Source organism: Leptonychotes weddellii, chromosome 5, assembly GCF_054177405.1.
Source record: "Leptonychotes weddellii isolate Sample4059 chromosome 5, ASM5417740v2, whole genome shotgun sequence".
NCBI classification, from domain to species: domain Eukaryota; kingdom Metazoa; phylum Chordata; class Mammalia; order Carnivora; family Phocidae; genus Leptonychotes; species Leptonychotes weddellii.
The window spans coordinates 24,586,004-24,604,792 of NC_138373.1; the positions used below are offsets into that span (position 1 = coordinate 24,586,004).

At 47.5% G+C, this 18,789-nt stretch overlaps 2 protein-coding genes across 3 annotated transcripts in view; both read right to left on the minus strand.

The window, feature by feature from the left end:
• BMERB1 (bMERB domain containing 1) overlaps positions 1-18,789 on the minus strand; it is a 110,829-nt gene that overhangs the window by 39,834 nt on the left and 52,206 nt on the right. For both annotated transcript variants that reach the window (XM_081819981.1, XM_081819982.1), the window contains exon 2: positions 1,939-2,062. In XM_081819981.1, coding sequence (XP_081676107.1) covers positions 1,939-2,062 — 124 coding nt within the window. The remainder of the gene's footprint in view (positions 1-1,938; positions 2,063-18,789) is intronic.
• NTAN1 (N-terminal asparagine amidase) overlaps positions 1-18,789 on the minus strand; it is a 192,996-nt gene that overhangs the window by 12,131 nt on the left and 162,076 nt on the right. The window lies entirely within an intron of this gene.

The following is an 18,789-nucleotide window of genomic DNA, read 5'->3' on the forward strand; positions in this document are numbered from 1 at the left end:
TACCTCTAAGGCGCACCTGTATTATTTAGAGAGTGTGATCATCCCAACCCTCTTGCTGCCAGTGAACTCTCAACTATTCCATACTTTATGGCTTTTCCCTTTGCCCTGAGTTCATCCACAAATAGGAGCTGCACGGAAATTTCTGCATTTCCTGACCTATGCCTGGATCCTTGCTGTTTGCTCGTTTCCACGGGGTGACTATACCCGTTACTTCAGTTCAGTAATCGAGGGTGATCCCCGAGAATCTGTGTCTAGTTCTGTGGTCTCCCGCACATGACAGACAAAGACACAGAACTTCCTGTCACTCATCTGCACTTGGGTAACCCACAGGCACCTCAAACTCCTATCCAGCCCTGGCTTTCTCGGTGGTTGGAATCACCTGACTTAATAGAACACCTGGTCTTAGTTAATACTTCTCCCACACAACCAGTCCTTCCTCGAGTTCTTTTGAAAAACAAAAACCAAAACAAAAACTATGAGGAGGAAAGGATTGTTTCTCCACACTCATGTATGTATTGGTTTAGTTTATTTCCAGATCAAAGGGAAGATGTTTCTTATTCGTAGGGTGGGGATGTTCTAGAACTTTCCTCCAAGGGCTCCTGGGAGGAGGGATCGTGCCCATGAAGCACTTAGCACAGGGTCTGGCCCACACAGAGAGCTAAATAAATGGCAGCTATTAATCCTGCGGTCTACCTCACGGGGTGAGAGAGAAGGTCACATTATGCAGTATATGTAGAAGGTCATCCAAGGAGAATATGGGTTTTGAAAGCAGGAAGAGCCGGATCTGAATCCTAATTGCTCTATTTACTAGCCGGGAGGCCCGAGGAGGTTAACTTCCCTGAGCCTCAGTCTTTCTCATCTGTAAAATGGGATAATCCCATAACGGACCTCAGTGAAATCAGCGAAAGAATGCGTGGAATGTGTCCCTTCCAGTGCCGGCCCAGAAGGCGCGATGTTGCTGCTTTTTCCAGTGGAGGTTGGGTCAAATCATCTGATTCTGGGGTTGCCAGTGACTCCAGGAGAGAGGTACTATCATTCCCCGCCTGCCCCCACCCCCATTTCACAAGTCAGGGAAATGAAGCTCAGGGAGAACTTGCCCCAAGCTCTCCCAGCTTTTTTGGATCTCATAACTATCTGAACCCAGAGTGTGCGCGCTTAACGACGTGGACACAGGTACCACCTCTGGGTCCCTATGTCTCCCTCTCTCGCTTCCCTTTTCTCTTCTCAGAAGCAAACATAGAAAGAGCTTGGGCTCTTTGAGGCTTTGAGTCAGACTGGCTTGGATTCAATCCCAACTTCAGGATCTTGTTTAAAATGGAAGACTCTAGGGCGCCTGGGTGGCTCAGATGGTTAAGCGTCTGCCTTCGGCTCAGGTCATGATCCCAGGGTCCTGGGATCGAGTCCCGCATCGGGCTCCCTGCTCCTTGGGAGCCTGCTTCTCCCTCTGCCTCTCTCTCCCTCTCTCTCTGTCTCTCATGAATAAATAAATAACAATCTTTAAAAAAATAAAAAAAATAAAAAAATAAAATAAAATGGAAGACTCTAGGGGGCGCCTGGGTGGCGCAGTTGGTTGAGCATCCAACTCTTGGTTTCAGCTCAGGTCCTATCTCAGGGTTGTGAGATCGAGCCCCGCGCTGGGCTTTGTGCTCAGCGCCAAGTCAGCTTAAGACTCTCCCTCCTTCTCCCTCTGCCCCTCCCCCAGTGCTCACTCTCTCTCCCAAATAAATCTTTAAAAAACAGATAAATAAAAAATAAAATGGAAGACTCTGATACCCACGCCTCTAGGCCATCGTGAGAATCAAATAAGAGTTTTTTAAACGTACGTAATGCCTTTATCGTGGCGTCTGGCCTGTGGTAATACATAGTAAATGGTAGTTTCTCTGGGTGTCCCCGTCTCCCCACCCCTTCTTTTTCTCGGCCACCTCCCGAGGCACTCACATAAACCTAAGCTCAGACTCCCGTCGGACCAAGACTTCTCGGAGGCGCTGAATCTTCGCCATCTCCAGTTCGATCTCCTCCGGCATCATGGTTGTCTCTGCCATGCAGATGATGTCCAGCTGATCTGTGCAGGAGACATGAAACATAGGTGTCAAGGCCCCAAAGCCACCCCAGTTTTCAAGAATTCCCTTAGGACCGTCCTCATCCTCGTTCCAGGGAGCAAGCAGCCTTTGCCCCAGCACCCTGGGCATACCGCGAGGGCACACAGACAACAGCCTGAGGGGCACGTGTGCATTTAAGGAGCCAGCCCTTGGGAACCCGGAAAACACGTTTTCCATGGGAATCCCTGTTACGATGGCAAGAGGAGGTGCAGGCGGGCTCACCAAGCCTGTTCAGGGGTGTACACGTGGCTTTGGCGGTCCCTGCCTGGTCCCAGCTCCCGAGCCTCTGCTCTCCTTGACTGCAGCCATTTGTCCTTTGTCCCAGCCTCAAGACCAAGGCCAACTTCAGGCAGAAAATCATTTTATGGGCGCCTGGGTGGGTCAGTCTGTTAAGCATCTGCCTTCAGCTCAGGTCATGATCCTGGAGTCTCGGGATCGAGTCCCGCGTCGGGCTCCCTGCTCAGCAGGGAGTCTGCTTCTCCCTCTGACCCTCCCCCCTCTCATGCTTTCTCTCTCTCAAATAAATAAATAAAATCTTTTTTTTTTTTAAAGATTTTATTTATTTATTTGACAGAGAGAGACACAGCGAGAGAGGGAACACAAGCAGGGGGTGTGGGAGAGGGAGAAGCAGACTCCCCGCGGAGCAGGGAGCCCGATGCGGGACTCGATCCCGGGACTCCAGGATCATGACCTGAGCCGAAGGCAGTCGCTTAACCGACTGAGCCACCCAGGCGCCCTAAATAAAATCTTTTTAAAAAATCATGTTATAATCATTCTTTTTACAGCAATACTATTAATTATTATCTTACAGAAATACTAAGTAAGGTAAGGAATAGTAATATGAAGTAATACAAGTTTGTTGCACAAAATTCAGTTCATACAGCTAGGCAAAAAAAAAAAAAAAGAACAAAGAGTCATCTGTAACCCCACTGCCCAGAGAGAACCACGATCCACATGTTGATGGACATTCTTCCTGTCCCGTATTTATTTGATGTACATTCTTCCAATATATATATGATAATTTATATGATTAGAATAACTTAATGATTATATATTATATATGTGGTGTGCATATTTAGGGTAATACATACGGGGTTTTTATATGTTTTCTATGCAGAATATTATATACACACATGTATTTCGTAGTAGCAAAGATACGAAATCACCTAAATGCCTATCAGTGGATGAATGGATAAAAAAAGATGTGGTATATAGACAAATGGAATATTATTCAGCCACGAGGAAGGAGGATATCCTTTGTGACAGCAAGGATGGACTTTGAGCATATTATACTAAGTGAGGAAATTGAGACAAAGACAGGTACTGTATGATTATCACTTACATGTGGAACCTAAATAGTCAAACTTGTAGAAAACAGAGTAAAATGGTGGTTACCAGGGGATTGGAGAGGAGGATAAAATTGATTTTGTTTAAAGAGTTGTTAAGGGTACAAAGTTGCAGTAAGGAGTAAGTACACATACCCTTTTTTTAAAGATTGTATTTATTTATGTATTTATCTTAAGATTTTATTTATTTATTTGAGAGAGAGAGAGAGCGACAGAGAGCATGACTGGGGAGGAGAGGGACAAGCAGACTCCTGCTGAGCAGGGAGCCTGATATGGGGCTTGAACCCAGGACCCTGGGAACGTGACCTGAGCCGAAGGCAGATGCTCAACCGACTAAGCCACCCAGGCGCCCCAATACACATACCTTTAAAAAAAAATTGGAAAAATATATGCTAAAATGTTAGTAGTTAAAAATGTTCATACACACCCACACCATTGTATACCTATATTTCCACCACGATGCAGGTCTGGTTTTTGTCATATAAAGTTAGGGTCTCACATTTTATTACCTATTCTTTTCACATAACATATCGTGAGCATTTCCACACGTCCTTGGATGTTCTTCCCCAGCAGCAGTGGGAAAGGTTGTGTGATCTTCTATTTGTGGCTGTATCGTGAATCACTCCACCAACCCCCAGACGTTTAGATTGTTTTCCATTTTCCCCACCATAATCAGCCCCGTGACGAGCGTTCTCAAAGCTCAGTCCTTGCGTGCATCGAGGAGGTGCCTTTAGGCCACATTGCCGGAGTGAATGGCTGGGTTTTAAAGGCTGCAGTATCCTTTTTTTTTTTTTTTTTTTTTTAAGATTTTATTTATTTGACAGAGAGAAACACAGCGAGAGAGGGAACACAAGCAGGGGGAGTAGGAGAGGGAGAAGCAGGCTTCCCGCCGAGCAGGGAGCCCGATGCGGGGCTCGATCCCAGGGCCCTGGGACCACGACCCGAGCCGAAGGCAGACGCTTAACGACTGAGCCACCCAGGCGCCCCAAGGCTGCAGTATCCTAAGATCTTTCACGGTTAGAGAAAAAGGTATAGGGGAGGAGATAGTTTGCTTTACTGAGACCAACTCCACATAACCCACATCTGTTCCTTCTACACCCAGCAACTTGCTTCTGCTGCCTGGCGTCTGTCTTTGTCCTTACCTCCAAGCTGATGGTTTGGAAAGCTTCCACCCATCAGAACTCCCCAATGTGCTTAGGATGCAGGAGGAAGGCTGTAACCTAGAGCGGATTCCCACCTGGAAACCAATGCCCTCCCTAACGCTCTCTGAGATAATTCACAATTTGTAAGAGATAAACGAGGACAAAAGCAAGGGGTAAAGACCAAGAAATGAGTCAGGGCGAAGAAATTGTGGCATATGGCAGCCCTAGGCCAGCTGCAGATCTTGTCCCCGCTCGGCTCGGCCCCTCAGAGGAGCGTCTGCTTCTCTTTATACTTTCTGAGAACTCCCAGATCTCCCAGCATGGACAGTGCACGGTGTTGAGCCAGGGAGGAGGGCAGGGCGTCTAGATGGGTGGCGGGGAGTTGGGCAGACGGAGGAAATGTTAAATCGGGTATATTCACTATCCCTTCTGCGGCCCTCCAAGCATGGCACATCCTGAAGACCATCCTGTGGTCAGGCCAAGCTGGTGCAGAAATGGGGGTAGGAGGGGAGACGGGGAGGATGGAGGGGGTGAGTGTCAGAAAGGGTGAGGGAAAAGGATCAGAGGAGCTGTCTCAGGACTGGGACTTGAGAAGAGAGACAGACGTCTAAGGAGGAATTTTAGGAATTGTCCATGTGACGTGCTGAGTCATGATCTCAAGGCTTCTGGAATCAGATTTGGGGTCCTCTTGCCCCACTCCCCGCCCCAAGACTGAGATGGCTCCTGGGGCTGGAGCAATGAGGCCTGACTGGAGGAAGGAAGGAAGGCACAGGATAAAAATAGTAATATTAATTGAGCATTACTGTGTGCCGGACTCCAACCAGGCTAGAGGCCCAGCTTGGAGGAGCGTGGACTCTGGGCACAGGGCAATAGAGGGTCATGGTGACCAGGGGTGGGGAGGTGGGGGCGTTCCGGAGTCAGATGGCTGGGGTTTGAGTCCTAGCTCTGCCCTTCACTACCCGTGTGGCCCCAGAGACTTAGTTAACATCTCGTGACTCAGTTTCCTCCTGTGTCATGTGAGGACACCCAGGGCAGTCGTGAGGATGGAATCAACCGAGGCACGTCAGCCTCCATGTGTGGTTATGATGCCTTTGGTCATCACCACCAGCTCGCTCTGCCGTGCCATCTCTTTTAATCCTCACCATAAACCAGCAGGATCAAGATGTTCTCTGTTGAACAAATAAGGAAACAAAGGCTCAGAGCTGGCTAGGAAAGGAGCTGAGCCCTCGTCTGCCTCCAAAACGCAGGTACTTCACCCCATCACAGCTGCCAACGGCAGCTGCATGACCTTGAATGAGCCCTTTACCTCTTAGCATCTCTTCCTTCCTTTTTCAGTAGCTACCATGTGCTACGCTGTGCTGAGGCTTTATATGATCTCACTTAATCCCTATTTTATACCTGATGAATCAGAGGCTTCAAGAAAGAAGTGACTTGGCCAGCATCCCACAATCAGAACGCTGCAGAGTTAGAATGCAAATCCAGGGCTCAATCTCTCTCTCTCTCTCAAGCACATTATATAGCCTCTGGGCCAGGGCTAAAGGCATTCATGGTTGGGAAAGCCTGTCCTTAACCACCCCGCAGGGATAAGTATTCTCATTTCTCACATTGTGGTTCAGATGGGCAGCCTGATTTCCATAGGACAGAGGTTGAAAAGGGCCACATATCCTGGGGCGAAACATGGGACAAAGACTCACACTCCACGGATTGGCATTTTACCTCCACACCTCCGCACCTGAGGCTCCAGGTGCTGAGAGGAACGTTTAGCGTTGACTTGGGGCCGAGACTGGGGTTGATACCTGTGTTGAAAAGCCTTGCTCGTGCGTGCTTTCTTTCTCCTGGAGAAAGGAGCAAAGCCTAGACCTCACATTAGATGCGAGATGGTTAGAATCCCTTCTTATGCTGAGTGCTCCTTGCCAGGCACTGTGCTGGGCTCACGATAAGCCTCATGTCAGTTAATCTTCACAGCATCCTGGGTGAGGGATTAGCAACTACGGCCAGGGGCCAAATCTGGCCCCCTGCCTGATTGTGCAAATAAAGTTTTATTGAAACACTGGCCATGCTCATTCATTTATGTATTATTTATGGCCACTTCCACGTTACAACCGCAGAACTTTGTAGTTGCAATAGCAACAGAGACCGCATGGTCCATAAAACCTCAAATATTTACTGTCTGGCCCTTTACAGAAAAAGTTTACCAACCCCTGCCCTAGATGGTAGATGCTATAATTTCCCCAGTTTAAAGATTAAAAAAAAAAAAAAGGTTTACCTGGTAACATTGATTGATATTTATCATATGCTAGGATCAAATTACCTTATTCGATTCTCAAAACAAGCCCTATTTAGCACCCCCATTTCACAGATAAGCAAGTTGAAGCTCAAGAAAAGAAATAAGTAGGGCACCTGGGTGGCTCAGATGGTTAAGCATCCGCCTTCAGCTCAGGTCATGATCTCAGGGTCCTGGGATCGAGTCCCGCATCAGGCTTCTTGCTTGGCGGGGAGTCTGCTTCTCCCTCTCCCTCTCCCTCTCCCTCTCCCTCTCCCTCTCCCTCTCCCCCTGCTCATGCTCTCTCTCTCTGTCTCAAATGAATAAATAAAATCTTAAAAAAAGAAATAAGTAGAAGAGCTGAAATTTAAAATCAGGTCTGTCCTACTCCAGAGCCCTTGTCATAATAATCACATTCAAGAACTACCTCCCCACTTAAGAAGTATCATCATCATCTTGACGAGAGAAAATTGAGCATATGGGGAGTAGCTGTTCTCAAGTGTTAGCAGGCGTGCTGATTATCTGGGCAGCTTGTTAAAAAGGCAGATTCTCGGGCGCCTGGGTGGCTCAGTTGGTTGAGCGACTGCCTTCAGCTCAGGTCATGATCCTAGAGTCCCAGGATCAAGTCCCGCATCGGGCTTCCTGCTCAGCGGGGAGTCTGCTTCTCCCTCTTCCGCTCACCCCTCTTGTGCTCTCTCTCTCTCACTCTCTCTTTCAAATAAATAAATAAAATAAAATCTTTAAAAAAAAAAAAAAGGCAGATTCTCTGCTTCTACCCCCAGAGATAACCCCACAGATTAGGCTAAAACCGGGTTGGGGAGTCGTGTCCAGGGAACTTCTGTAGAAAGTCTTTAGGCCAGACTCTGAGAAACGCTGGTAGGGGTCTTAAATAAATGAGTGTTACACACGGTCAGCTTCTTTTCAGTCTTGAGTGACAGAGGTAGCATGATGGAAACCTTCCTGACACCATTTTCCAGCTAGAGGGCAGGCATCCAACAGCTGCCAATGAGCGTGTCCATGAGGAGGACAAATCCTGGAAAAAGATGGACAGTCGGGGCGTTTGGATGGCTCAGTGGGTTAGGCATCTGCCTTCGGCTCAGGTCATGATTCCAGGGTCCTGGGATCGAGCCCCGAGTCAGGCTCCTTGCTCAGCGGGGAATCTGCTTCTCCCTCTCCCTCTGCCCCTCCGCCTTCTCATGCTCTCTCTCTCTAGCTCTCGCTCTCTCTCAAATGGGTAAGTAAAATCTTAAAGGAAAAAACAAAAAAGATGGACAAGCTAGAGAACACGGTGCCTACAAGGCTCCAGGGCTGCTGTATAGAGAGAGAGCAGAGCACTAAGGCAAGGAAGTCCCCAGGGCTCCAACCACCGCTGCCGTCACTGAGCTCTCAGGAGCTGAGTCACTTCTGGGGGATGAGGCAGCTAAATCCATCTTTTTATCCCCAAATGTCACACCAGGGAAATGCATGCCTCATGAGCCCTGCAGCACCAGCTAACAAGAGCTGAGCACTGGGCATGACTGGGACGCACCTGCACGTTTCACCATATACCTTGAAAACTGAAAGCTGTCCAGGGATGGGGGGTAGGGTGGGAGGCAGTGGTGAGAGTGGATGAGGGCTGGCCATCTCCTAGAAGCTCGTGATTTAAATATAGACAGGAAGGGGAACAGAGAATATATGGTGGGGAGCAAAGAAGCCTTCCCTAATCTGTCTTTTCCAACCATGGGTGCAAATAGGACTTTAAGCCCAGGGTCCCCCAGGCCATCCCCCTCTCTTGTTTCTGCTTCGTAACTTTCACGCACCTAGTACATGCCCCGGAGCTCGAGAACCTGGAGCATTTACTGTGAGTGTGGTGCTGTGTCCCCACGCACCCAAGTGCCTTGGCAGGGATATGCTAGCATTATTACCCTTCCTTTACAGACTGGTAAGATGAGGCTCAGAGAGATCCTAAGTCATGGGCCAAAATCACTGAGCTGGTGAGCGCCGGAGCTGGAACTCGAACCACGTCTGTCTGATTTCAAAGCCCATGTTGTAGATCAAAGGGCTACGGATGAGCATTTCCAAAGCCTCAATCAGCGCATGGAATTCACCACAGCCATGCATCACGCAGTATCTGGTATGACCTGAACAGGCTGCTACCCCCGAACCCCCGCCCCAATTCCTATGTTGAAATCCTAAACCCTAGTGTGATGGTCTTAGGAGAGGGAACCTTTGGGAGGTAATCAGGGTTAGATGAGGTCATGTGGGTGGGGCCCCATGATGGGATTAGTGTCCTTATCAGAAGTGACACCAGAGCTCGCTTTCTCCTCCTCCGCTCTCCCCTCTGCAACGACACAATGAGAAGACAGCCATCAACAAGCCAGGGAGGGGCTCTCACCAAACACCACATCTGCCAGTGTCTTCATCTTGGACCTCTGAGCCTCCAGAACCATGAGAAGTCAATGTTTATGGCTTAAGCCCCGCAGTCTATGGTATTTTGCTAAAGCTGCCCAAGCAAAGACACAATCTATACCATCATTTACTCAATAGTTCTTTAGATTGGCTTTTTTTTCCCCACTCAAATAAGCTCCTTAAAGGAAATTTCCTATCATATCCATAAAGAACAAGTCACTATTACTTAGCATAATCGGGAAGTAGCCGTAAAGATAATTCCAATGGAAACAAAGCAATGTTGTTAAATTCCGGCTAAATGCTCATACTGAAGCCAAATTCTTCTTTCTCAACAAGGTGGATTAGCAAGTCCTAGAAAGTTAGCAAGTGCTAGAGAGGTATTAAAGGCAAACCACCAGACTGAAGCTTTCTTTGGTAATCATAAAGGTTAATAATTGGGGTGGGGGGGAAAGATTTTCCCACAATGTAATTTGATGTTGTTTGATGCTAGAAGCATCTGAGCACCACTGGGGGTACCCCTCTCAGCCTCCCCACCCAGAAAAGCTGTCATACAATGGGATTCCAGCCCTTTGGGTTGCAAGGGTGTTAGAGGTCATTCAGTCAGCCTCATGTCCATGTCCGACAGGGTGTGACCGGACATAACAGGATTGGGTTCTGAGGGTCCCTTGACAAAGAGCAATAGGCCTACACTCTGGAGTTGTCACTGGAAAATTAAATGAGAACAAAAGTCTGAAGGAAAAGTCTCAACTATGTGTCAACTTTCTCACCCAAAGATGCATCAGCCAACTGAGTCACGATTTCAACCCAGCTCATATCATCAAGGCAATTACTTGAGTGGACATACTAATCTCAGCCCCAACGCACATTTATAAGTTGTCTAGCATCCTCAGAACATCCTCAGAAGGACACCTGAAAGAAGGGCCTTGGGGGTTGCCTGTGGGGGGTGGGGGGCCGTGTTAGGAGGAACCCCTTCCACCATTGTTTGAATTTTTTTTTGAAGATTTTATTTATTTATTTATCAGAGAGAGAGAGAGAGAGCACAAGCAGGGGGAGGAGGAGGCAGAGGGAGAAGCAGACTCCCCACTGAGCAGGGAGCCCGATGCGGGGCTCCATCCCAGGACCCTGGGATCATGACCTGAGCCGAAGGCAGATGCTTAACTGGCTGAGCCACCCAGGCGCCCCCATTGTTTGATTTTTTAAGTAAACTTCCCATTTTGGAATAACTTTAGGTTTACAGAGAAGTTGCAAAGTTATCACGGAGACTTCCATATACCCTTCACCTATTCCCACCATTGCCAACATCACCAAGACGCTGATGTTGGTGCATTGCTATTGGCTATATTGTTTGGGTTTTAACACGAGCAGGTATAAATCAAGGTAGATTTTTTTAAAAAAGAAACAAAGAGCAAAGGAAAAGCGTTGGTGGGTAGAGGGGCTGTGGGAACCAGGCCAGCCCTTGAAGAGGGCAAGTGAAGGGGATCGTTATGGGCATGGGCTTTGGGGTCTCAGGTTGCCTCCTCTGCTGGGACCTTGGTCTCACCCATTGATGACTCTGGGCCTCAGGTTCTTCATCTGCAATGTAGGAGCAATCACACCCATTTCACAGGTATTTATGTAAGTGCCAGGCACATAGCAAGTTCTCTCTATAACTCCCTCTGTAATATCTGCCCTTATTATTCCTTTAATAAGTATGCACTGAAAACCCACTTTGTGCCAGACACCACCCTAAGCAATGAAGATGGAACAAAACAGACAAAATCCCTGCCCTCGTCAAGTTGACCTTCCAGGAAGGGACTTACGTGTCAGGGAGGAAGGTCATTCATACACCATCAGCTTATCCCTGATGGTAGATTTGGACAGATTCTGGTTCAAGTCTTGGATCTACCACCAAATGTGTGATCTGGACACACCACGTAATCTTCCTAATTTCAGCTTCCTCTTGGGTAAAATGGGATTCCTACCTCACAGAGTTGCTGCTCTGGAGGCAACATAAGATGTCAAGTGCTTGGTGCAGCACCTGGCACGATAAAGGGTGCTCAGTATCATTCTGACTGCCCTCATATGTCCTTCCCCTGGAAGAAGCCAGCCTGACGTGGGGAAAGAAACAGGATGAGGATCATCAGATCTGGAGATCAACAGGTTGCATCTAGGCCATTCCTCTGTCCCTCTAGGTAAGACTTCAGTCCTCCAACTCCACCTGCCCTGGAAGCAGGGTCTAGAGAGTTCCCAGCAACCCTCTGTTGGGAGCCAGTCTTGGCTCACCACCGAGTGTACCCAGGCACGTCTTCCGACCCAACAGTCTTAAATACCAGGGAAATATATGGGAGCCCCATTACTATATCCTGATGTACTTCTAAGGCTCCTGGTGACACCCCTGCCTTTTATTGTCATCAATCATTCATGTAGGAAAGAAGCTCATCTCAAACCCCAAACGCTGCATTATGGGATGCACCAAGCATCTCGCCTTCTCGCTCTAACAGGGAATATAATAGGAAACAGCCGGTTGCTTTTAATGAGTCATCATTTCCCAGGAAGATGAAGCGACTGCTTTTAATTCCAACACTCCCGGCTGCTCCATTCCCCCCAGCCTGCCTCGTGAAGGAGGATGCCACTGGGTCCTGCATGTAATCACCCCTCCTGCCGCACCAGGCCTTCCCAAATGTACTCTCTTTAACTCACGATCACCCCGCAAGGAAGGTTTTGCAGCTGAGGAAGCTGACTTGCCTCCAAATCTTGGCCATGGTTATTATTCTCTGATGTGACTTTGGGCTCATTTTTTAGCTTCTCTGAGTTTCTATTTTCTCAGCCACATCTGACTTGTCCAAGATGGCAAAAGTAATTAGGAGAACGCGCCCTCAGCCCTGGGGTTAAGAAACAAGCGTTGGAGCCAAGCCAACCTGGGTTTAAACTCTGGCTCTGCCCCTTTCTAACTGCCAACCTTGGGCAAATGACTTAACCTCTCTAAGCCTCAGTGTCCTTATCTGTAAAATGGGGATAAAGAAGTAGAATGTGAGAACACCGAAGGCTCATTCTGAAAGCTCAGGGACCGAAGCTAAGGCAAGAGTTTGATCTCACCCCTGCTCAGCAGCCTCTAAGCACTTCATTTGGACCTGAGTCTCTCACCCTCAGCACTGTTGACATTTAGGGCCAGATCTTTCTTTGCTAAGGGGGCTGTCCTGTGCATTGTAGGACGTTTAGCAGTGTCCTGGCCTCTACCCACTAGATGCCAGTAGCATCCTCCCACCAACCCCAAATGTCTTCAAACATTTGCAAATATCCCCTGGGGGACAAAAGTATCCTTGGCTGAGAATCACTGGTTTAGATCCACTTTTTCAGGAGAGCTCCTAGGAACATCTCACTTCCTGTTTGCTATACAAGGTAACATATTCACACGTTTCGTGGATTAGGCTGTGGACATCTTGGAGGTGCCATTATTCAGCTTATTACAGTCTATGTAATAGAGAAGGCCAGAGAAACCTACCATGGGAGGGTCCTAGGATGGGGTCATTATCATCTTTGAGGGTGGAAACTGTGGTCTGTAGGGAGGGACCTCAATTCAGTGAAGGACAGGGGACAACCATGCAGTGAGACTGCCCTCCTGCTCACTGGCCATTGTCCATGTCACCCGGCTCAGTGGCTGCAGCCATGGCACAGTACCACTGAACTGATGGCATGGCTCGAGTCAGAATGGTGGCTCTGTCCCTTACTGGCTTGTGCCCCTGGACAAGTTATTTAAATTCTTCGAGTTTCCTCTTTCTCACTAAAGTGGGTCTAACAATACCTGCTTACAATATTTGTTCATTCCATAATAACTATTTGCCCAGTTGGTAAGTGGATTGTGCAACCTAGCGCACCCTCAGTATCCATCATTTGTAAGTGGGGACAATAATAGAAACTACTCATTGGTCATAGTGAGGGTTGAGTCAGAGATTTTAAGGCTAGTACATCAAAAAAGACCAAGTCAGATCTCGATGAGTGTCAATTATCATTCACCATCACCATCATCATCACCACCTCCATCATCACCACCATCATCGCGATCACCATGATCATCACCATGACCATCATCATCACCTCCATCATCACCATCACCACCATCACCACGATCATCACAATCACCATGATCATCACCATCACCACCTCCATCATCACCATCACCACCATTATCACCACCATCATCATCACCATCATCGCAATCACCATGATCATGACCATGACCATCATCATCACCGTGACCATCACAATCATCACCATCATCCTCCACCATCATCAACACCATCGTCATCATCATCATCATCATTGCTATCACCATGACCATGACCATCACCACCACCACACCATCACCATCACCATAAAAAGATAAAGCACCCCACCTCAGACTCCACCACAGCTGGAGCTAGGGGTGGGAATGCACAGAGATCAGCCCCTTGAGAGCCCCTGTCCCCTTTGCCTTCCTTCCCAGAACTCTGTTCATTGGGAATACCCCACCTCATACACCATCCTAACTCATGCCTTCTTAAGAAGGATGAGAAGCACAAAAAGTCGTGCATCCCACCTACATCGTCCACAAAACCAACACTAAGCCTGGGGATGGGGGAGTGATAGTAAGGTAAGAGAAATAAATTCTTTTTTAAAAAACAAGTATTCTAGAATATTATCCTTCAAGGAATCATCTTGGAATGCTTTATGTTTCTAATAATACCAACATTCCTCAAGCCTTTTAAGACTTCTTAGACTCTTATACGACTATTAAATCCTTTCTGGAATAAGGAGAGGTATTAATAAACAAACTTTTTGATATTACTTTCAAATCAGCTTATGAGCCATTGAAGAAAAGCAGTTTAGCACATTTAAATTCATGTTTTTATATTCACATGATCTGATTACCCACTTTATTTGCACAAGCTGGCTCAGAATGACTTTGGGTAGTTCCAAAAAATCAAACTCCCTCTCCAAGGCAAAGATTTATCACTATTGTAGATCTTCACAAGATCTCAACACAGACTGGGACTACAGTTCCAAAGGAGGATTTCCAGAAAGGGCTTCATCTGAATTATGTGTGTGTTACCATCAAGGTGGGACTTTGAAGGAGATGACACATGAGTTCTGGCAGATTATTTAACAATGTGTAATGTCATTTTTCATTACTTGGTATCCTCCCTCCAACACTTCTAAGTGACCTTCAATGAGTCACCAAACAGCACTGTCATATTTCTCCCAGCTTGGGTAGGTTTCAGAAGTCCTTTGAGACCATATAAGAGAATCAAATATTCTTGCTAATTCAGTGGGAGCTGTTAGGGTTGTCAAATTAAAAACTGTGGAAATTGATAACCTTGTAATAACAATAAGATGACTGTCCAATTAAAATTTCATAAACATGGGGCGCCTGGATGGCACAGATGGTTAAGCATCTGACTCTTGGTTTCGGCTCTGGCTGTGATCTCAGGGTCCTGAGATCAATGTCTGTGTCAGGCTCCGTGCTCAGCACAGAGTCTGCCTGAGGATTCTCTCTTTCCCTCTCCCTCTGCCCCTCCCACTTGTGCTCTCTCTCTCAAATAAATAAATAAATCTTTAAAAAATAAAATCGCATAAACAACTAATGTTTTTTAGCACATTTGCAGGTTCATTCTATTATTCAAAGTTCATTAAAAAAATCCTCCAGGCCTGCAATCTCAGAATGATTTCATGAATATAGACAATTATGAATCTATCCTGAGCTGTGATTCATGCATCTCTACTAAGACTCCCTAACACTTGCAATTTACAAACCAATTCAGAGGTAAGTGAAGGGTGAGGGTCACACAAGGATGGATAGAGAACCAGATGGTGCTGCTTAAAACCATGCTTGGTGGGGCTAAAATGATTGGGATCTAGAGGAAAATTAATTGCGACTGTCTAAAGTAATATTTCAGTTTTTTAAAATTCCTAGCCTGGAAATCATGTGGCTCATTTCATCCTTCACCGGCTGGAAACTTAGGGATAAACTGCTTGGAGGACATTATTTTCATTCAGAAAATGTGAGACAGGGGAATAGCATGGGATAAACCATGATATGAATGGGGGTGATTTGGGTGTGATTCAAGGTGTCTGAGGGTCAGAGAGCTTCAGTCAGGGAGGCCAGTGCAAGGATGGCATGAGAGCATGGGTGGGCCAAGGTCAACGTTCACCAACACAGATGGCACGCTGGGAAGCCAGGGGCAGAGTTGGATCATGGAGAGGAAAGAAAGAGAAACCAACATGGCGATGGAGATGCCGGATGGGAAGTCCAGCATGAGAAGAAAGTTGTGGCCCCACCAGGGAGATCAATCACAAGAGTAAGAGCCTCAGGACTAGAAATGCTCAAGGATTTTTTTTTTTTTTAATTAACTGAAATCCAGACTTTGTTCAGATTCCCTTAGTTTTTACCTAATGTCCTTTTTCTACTCCCGATTCCATCCAGGTTACCAAGACGTTTAGGGTCCTCTTGGCTGTGACAATATTCCTTGTTTTGGATGATGACCTTGACAGTTTAGAGGAGTACTCATCAGCTATTTTGTAGAATGTCCTTCAACTGGAATTTGTCTGATACTTCTCTGATCCTTACACTGGGGCTATGGGTTTAAAGGAGGAAGACCACAGAGGGAACAGGCCATTCTCATCACTTTCTATTAAGGGCACATGTTCTCAAGATGATCCTGACCTTGATCACCCGGCCGAGTGGTGTTTGTCAGGTCCCACCACTGGAAGGTTATTCTTGCCGTCTGCCCCACTCCTTCCCATACTGTCCTCTTTGGAAGGAAGTCACCAAGCACAGCCCACGTTTACAGGGTGGGAAGTTACATGCCCCTCCTTGAGGGATGGGCTCTGGTATTATTTTCCTGATTGGAAGGAAAATAGTCCTACGTTAAAAGCTGAAGTCCATACCAGTGGAGCAAAAGCCCAGAAGTTCTTGTGTGTCCCAGCCTGACCTGCAGGGTTGGCACCAAGCCAGCCCCCCAGCAGTGCTGCAAGAGTTGCAAAATCTGGGTGTTACGTCCAAGGGTCAACCTGACTTCAAAACAGCTGAAGACACCGACAAAACAAAACAAAACACACACACACACACACACACGCACAAAACTAAAAAAAAAAACAAAACAACTGGACGCCAAAGCAAGGCAGAGGTTCAGCCAGTTAGTATCCTTTTCATAGGCCCTGATTCTTTCGTTCTGTTCATTCTACCTTTTTGAACACTCAGGGCTCTGCCCCTTGGGTGGTCCTTCTTCTGTGGAGGTTTGGGCAAATGACATGGCTTCATACGTCATTTGGTGGCTCTCTGTTTTTTCCATGTAACTACCATACACCAGACAATGTTCTAGGAGCTGGTCTACGGAAATAAAACTTCCTTCCTATGGGGCGGAGCGGGGTGGGGGGGGGCGGAGATGGGCAACAAGCAAGGAGATAGACAATATCCTTTAATTTAACAGGATTACGCAGTGAGTAAAATCCGCTTATGAGCTACCAAGCAATGGATGGGGGACTCCTTCAGACGGTGAGGTCCGGGAAGGCCTCTCTGAGAAAATGACATCTGAGCTGCCATCGAATGGCCAAGAGGAGCAGGCTCGGGAAGATGGGGGGAAGGAACGCTACAGGCAGATGGAGCTGTAGGTGCCGAAGGCCTCAGATGGAAACAAGCTTCATGTTCAAGAACAGAGATAAGGTCCATGTGGCTGGAGCAAAGTGAGAAAGGGGAACAGCGCTGCAGGATGCAGAGACAGGAAGGGGTCAGCGGACGTGATGGAAAATCGGGGTTTGATTGGTGGCGGTTGACCTCCGGAAGGCTGTTAGGCGGGGCGGTGATGAGCTCCGATGGTGTATCTCACGGGTGCTGTCTTCTTGAGAGAGCGCACAGTTGAGGAACAGCCCGGGGGAAGCAAGCCCAGCCTCCTGCTATTGCCTCAGAGGGCTGTTGAGGATTAAATGCATCACGACGCGTGCAAAGTGCTTAGCCCAGGGTCTGCTCATAGCAAGCAATCAATAATTGCAATAAAATAAAAGGAAGGCAATCATTTCAAACGCGGTTATGCAGATGCCTGCAGCTTTTCCCCACTCAGCCACAGCCGGCTCAGCAGCAACCTGTCCTGCGGATCTTTCTGAGTGTGGGACAGCGCAGAGCCTGCTGGTGTCCCATCCTCTTCCCGCAGACGGGGCCAACTGGCCTGGGTGTGGCATTCAAGTCACGAGAGGGCGGAGTGTTTGGGGACACACCTACCCAGGCACACACGGCGGGGTCCGAAACACCAGCCCAGGCCTCAGTTAGCTCTGGAATGCATCCAGAAGATTCCTTGGGAGGGCTAGCAGAACGTGCCATCCCCAAATTTGCCACCTTGGCCTAAGAATTATTTTGAGCTAAAGCACTGGAGAAAAAAAAAAGCAAGCAAACTGGAAACAAAGAAAGTTCTCTGCCCTTCCCTGACTTGCCTAAAAGCAGGACATCAATCTATAGATGAGTCTCCTTCCCCTCGCAATCGGTAAGGGCAGAGGTTAATCGCTACAGAGAACTCTAGACCGTTATCAGCACCAGACAAATCTACAAAACAAAACGTTGCTGAAAACTAGCCCTTATCTGCCATTAATTTCTCCCACACATCTACCTCCCCACGATTTACTGCCTGGCAGCTCCAAATCCTTCCCTTCTGACTTGTCACTTCTCTAAAAATTTATTGTGCTTTTATTAAGAGGCTGTATAAGCCCCAATTCTAACCACTACCGTGAGTTACTCATCACGGGGGCTCTCCCGTGTGTATGCACAATGCACACGTTCATCAACTTCTTTCCGTTCCTCTCTTGATGATCCGTCTTTTGTTAGTTTAATTTACAGGGCCCCAGCCCAGGACCCTAACATGCATAGAGGAAAAAGATTTTTTTTCTTCCCCTACACCTGCTTGGTGCCTCTTTTTTTTTTTTTTTTAAGATTTTAATTATTTGAGAGAGAGGGTGTGTGAGAGAGAGAGAGAGAACACAAGCAGGAGGAGGTACAGAGGAAGAGGGAGAAGCAGGCTCCCCGCCGAGCAAGGAGCCCAATGCGGGGCTCGATCCCAGGACCCCGAGATCATGACCCGAGCCAAAGGCAGACGCTTAACCAACGGAACCACCCAGGCGCCCCCTCCCCCTGCTTGGCGTCTCATAAAGTGGGTGCCAGTAACCGAGGGCTGAAATCTGGGTTTGGCAAAAGCTGGGGAAGAAAAACAGTGTGGGAATGAAGAGTACCCTGTGGTAACCTTGGAGTAGTAAAAGGTATTTGGGAAAAGGTAGGAAAAGCTAAACTCCGTGGGGCAGAGAAGAGCAGGAGAAACTGTCAACAATACCGGTGAGCCTGGAAAACTCCAGAATGAATCATGGAGAGCCCACGTCAGGAAAGGGCTATTTTGAGCCAAGCTACAGAGTTGGACTCTGCCTTGACTGAGAGGGTTGAGTAGCTGAGCCAGGCTGTTAGCTATTCAAGTCACTGCTTCCCCTAAACAGAATTTCAATCAACGGAGTGCTAGGAGTCTAGGCCACCCGATGGCATGGAAAGTGAAAAATAAACCTTT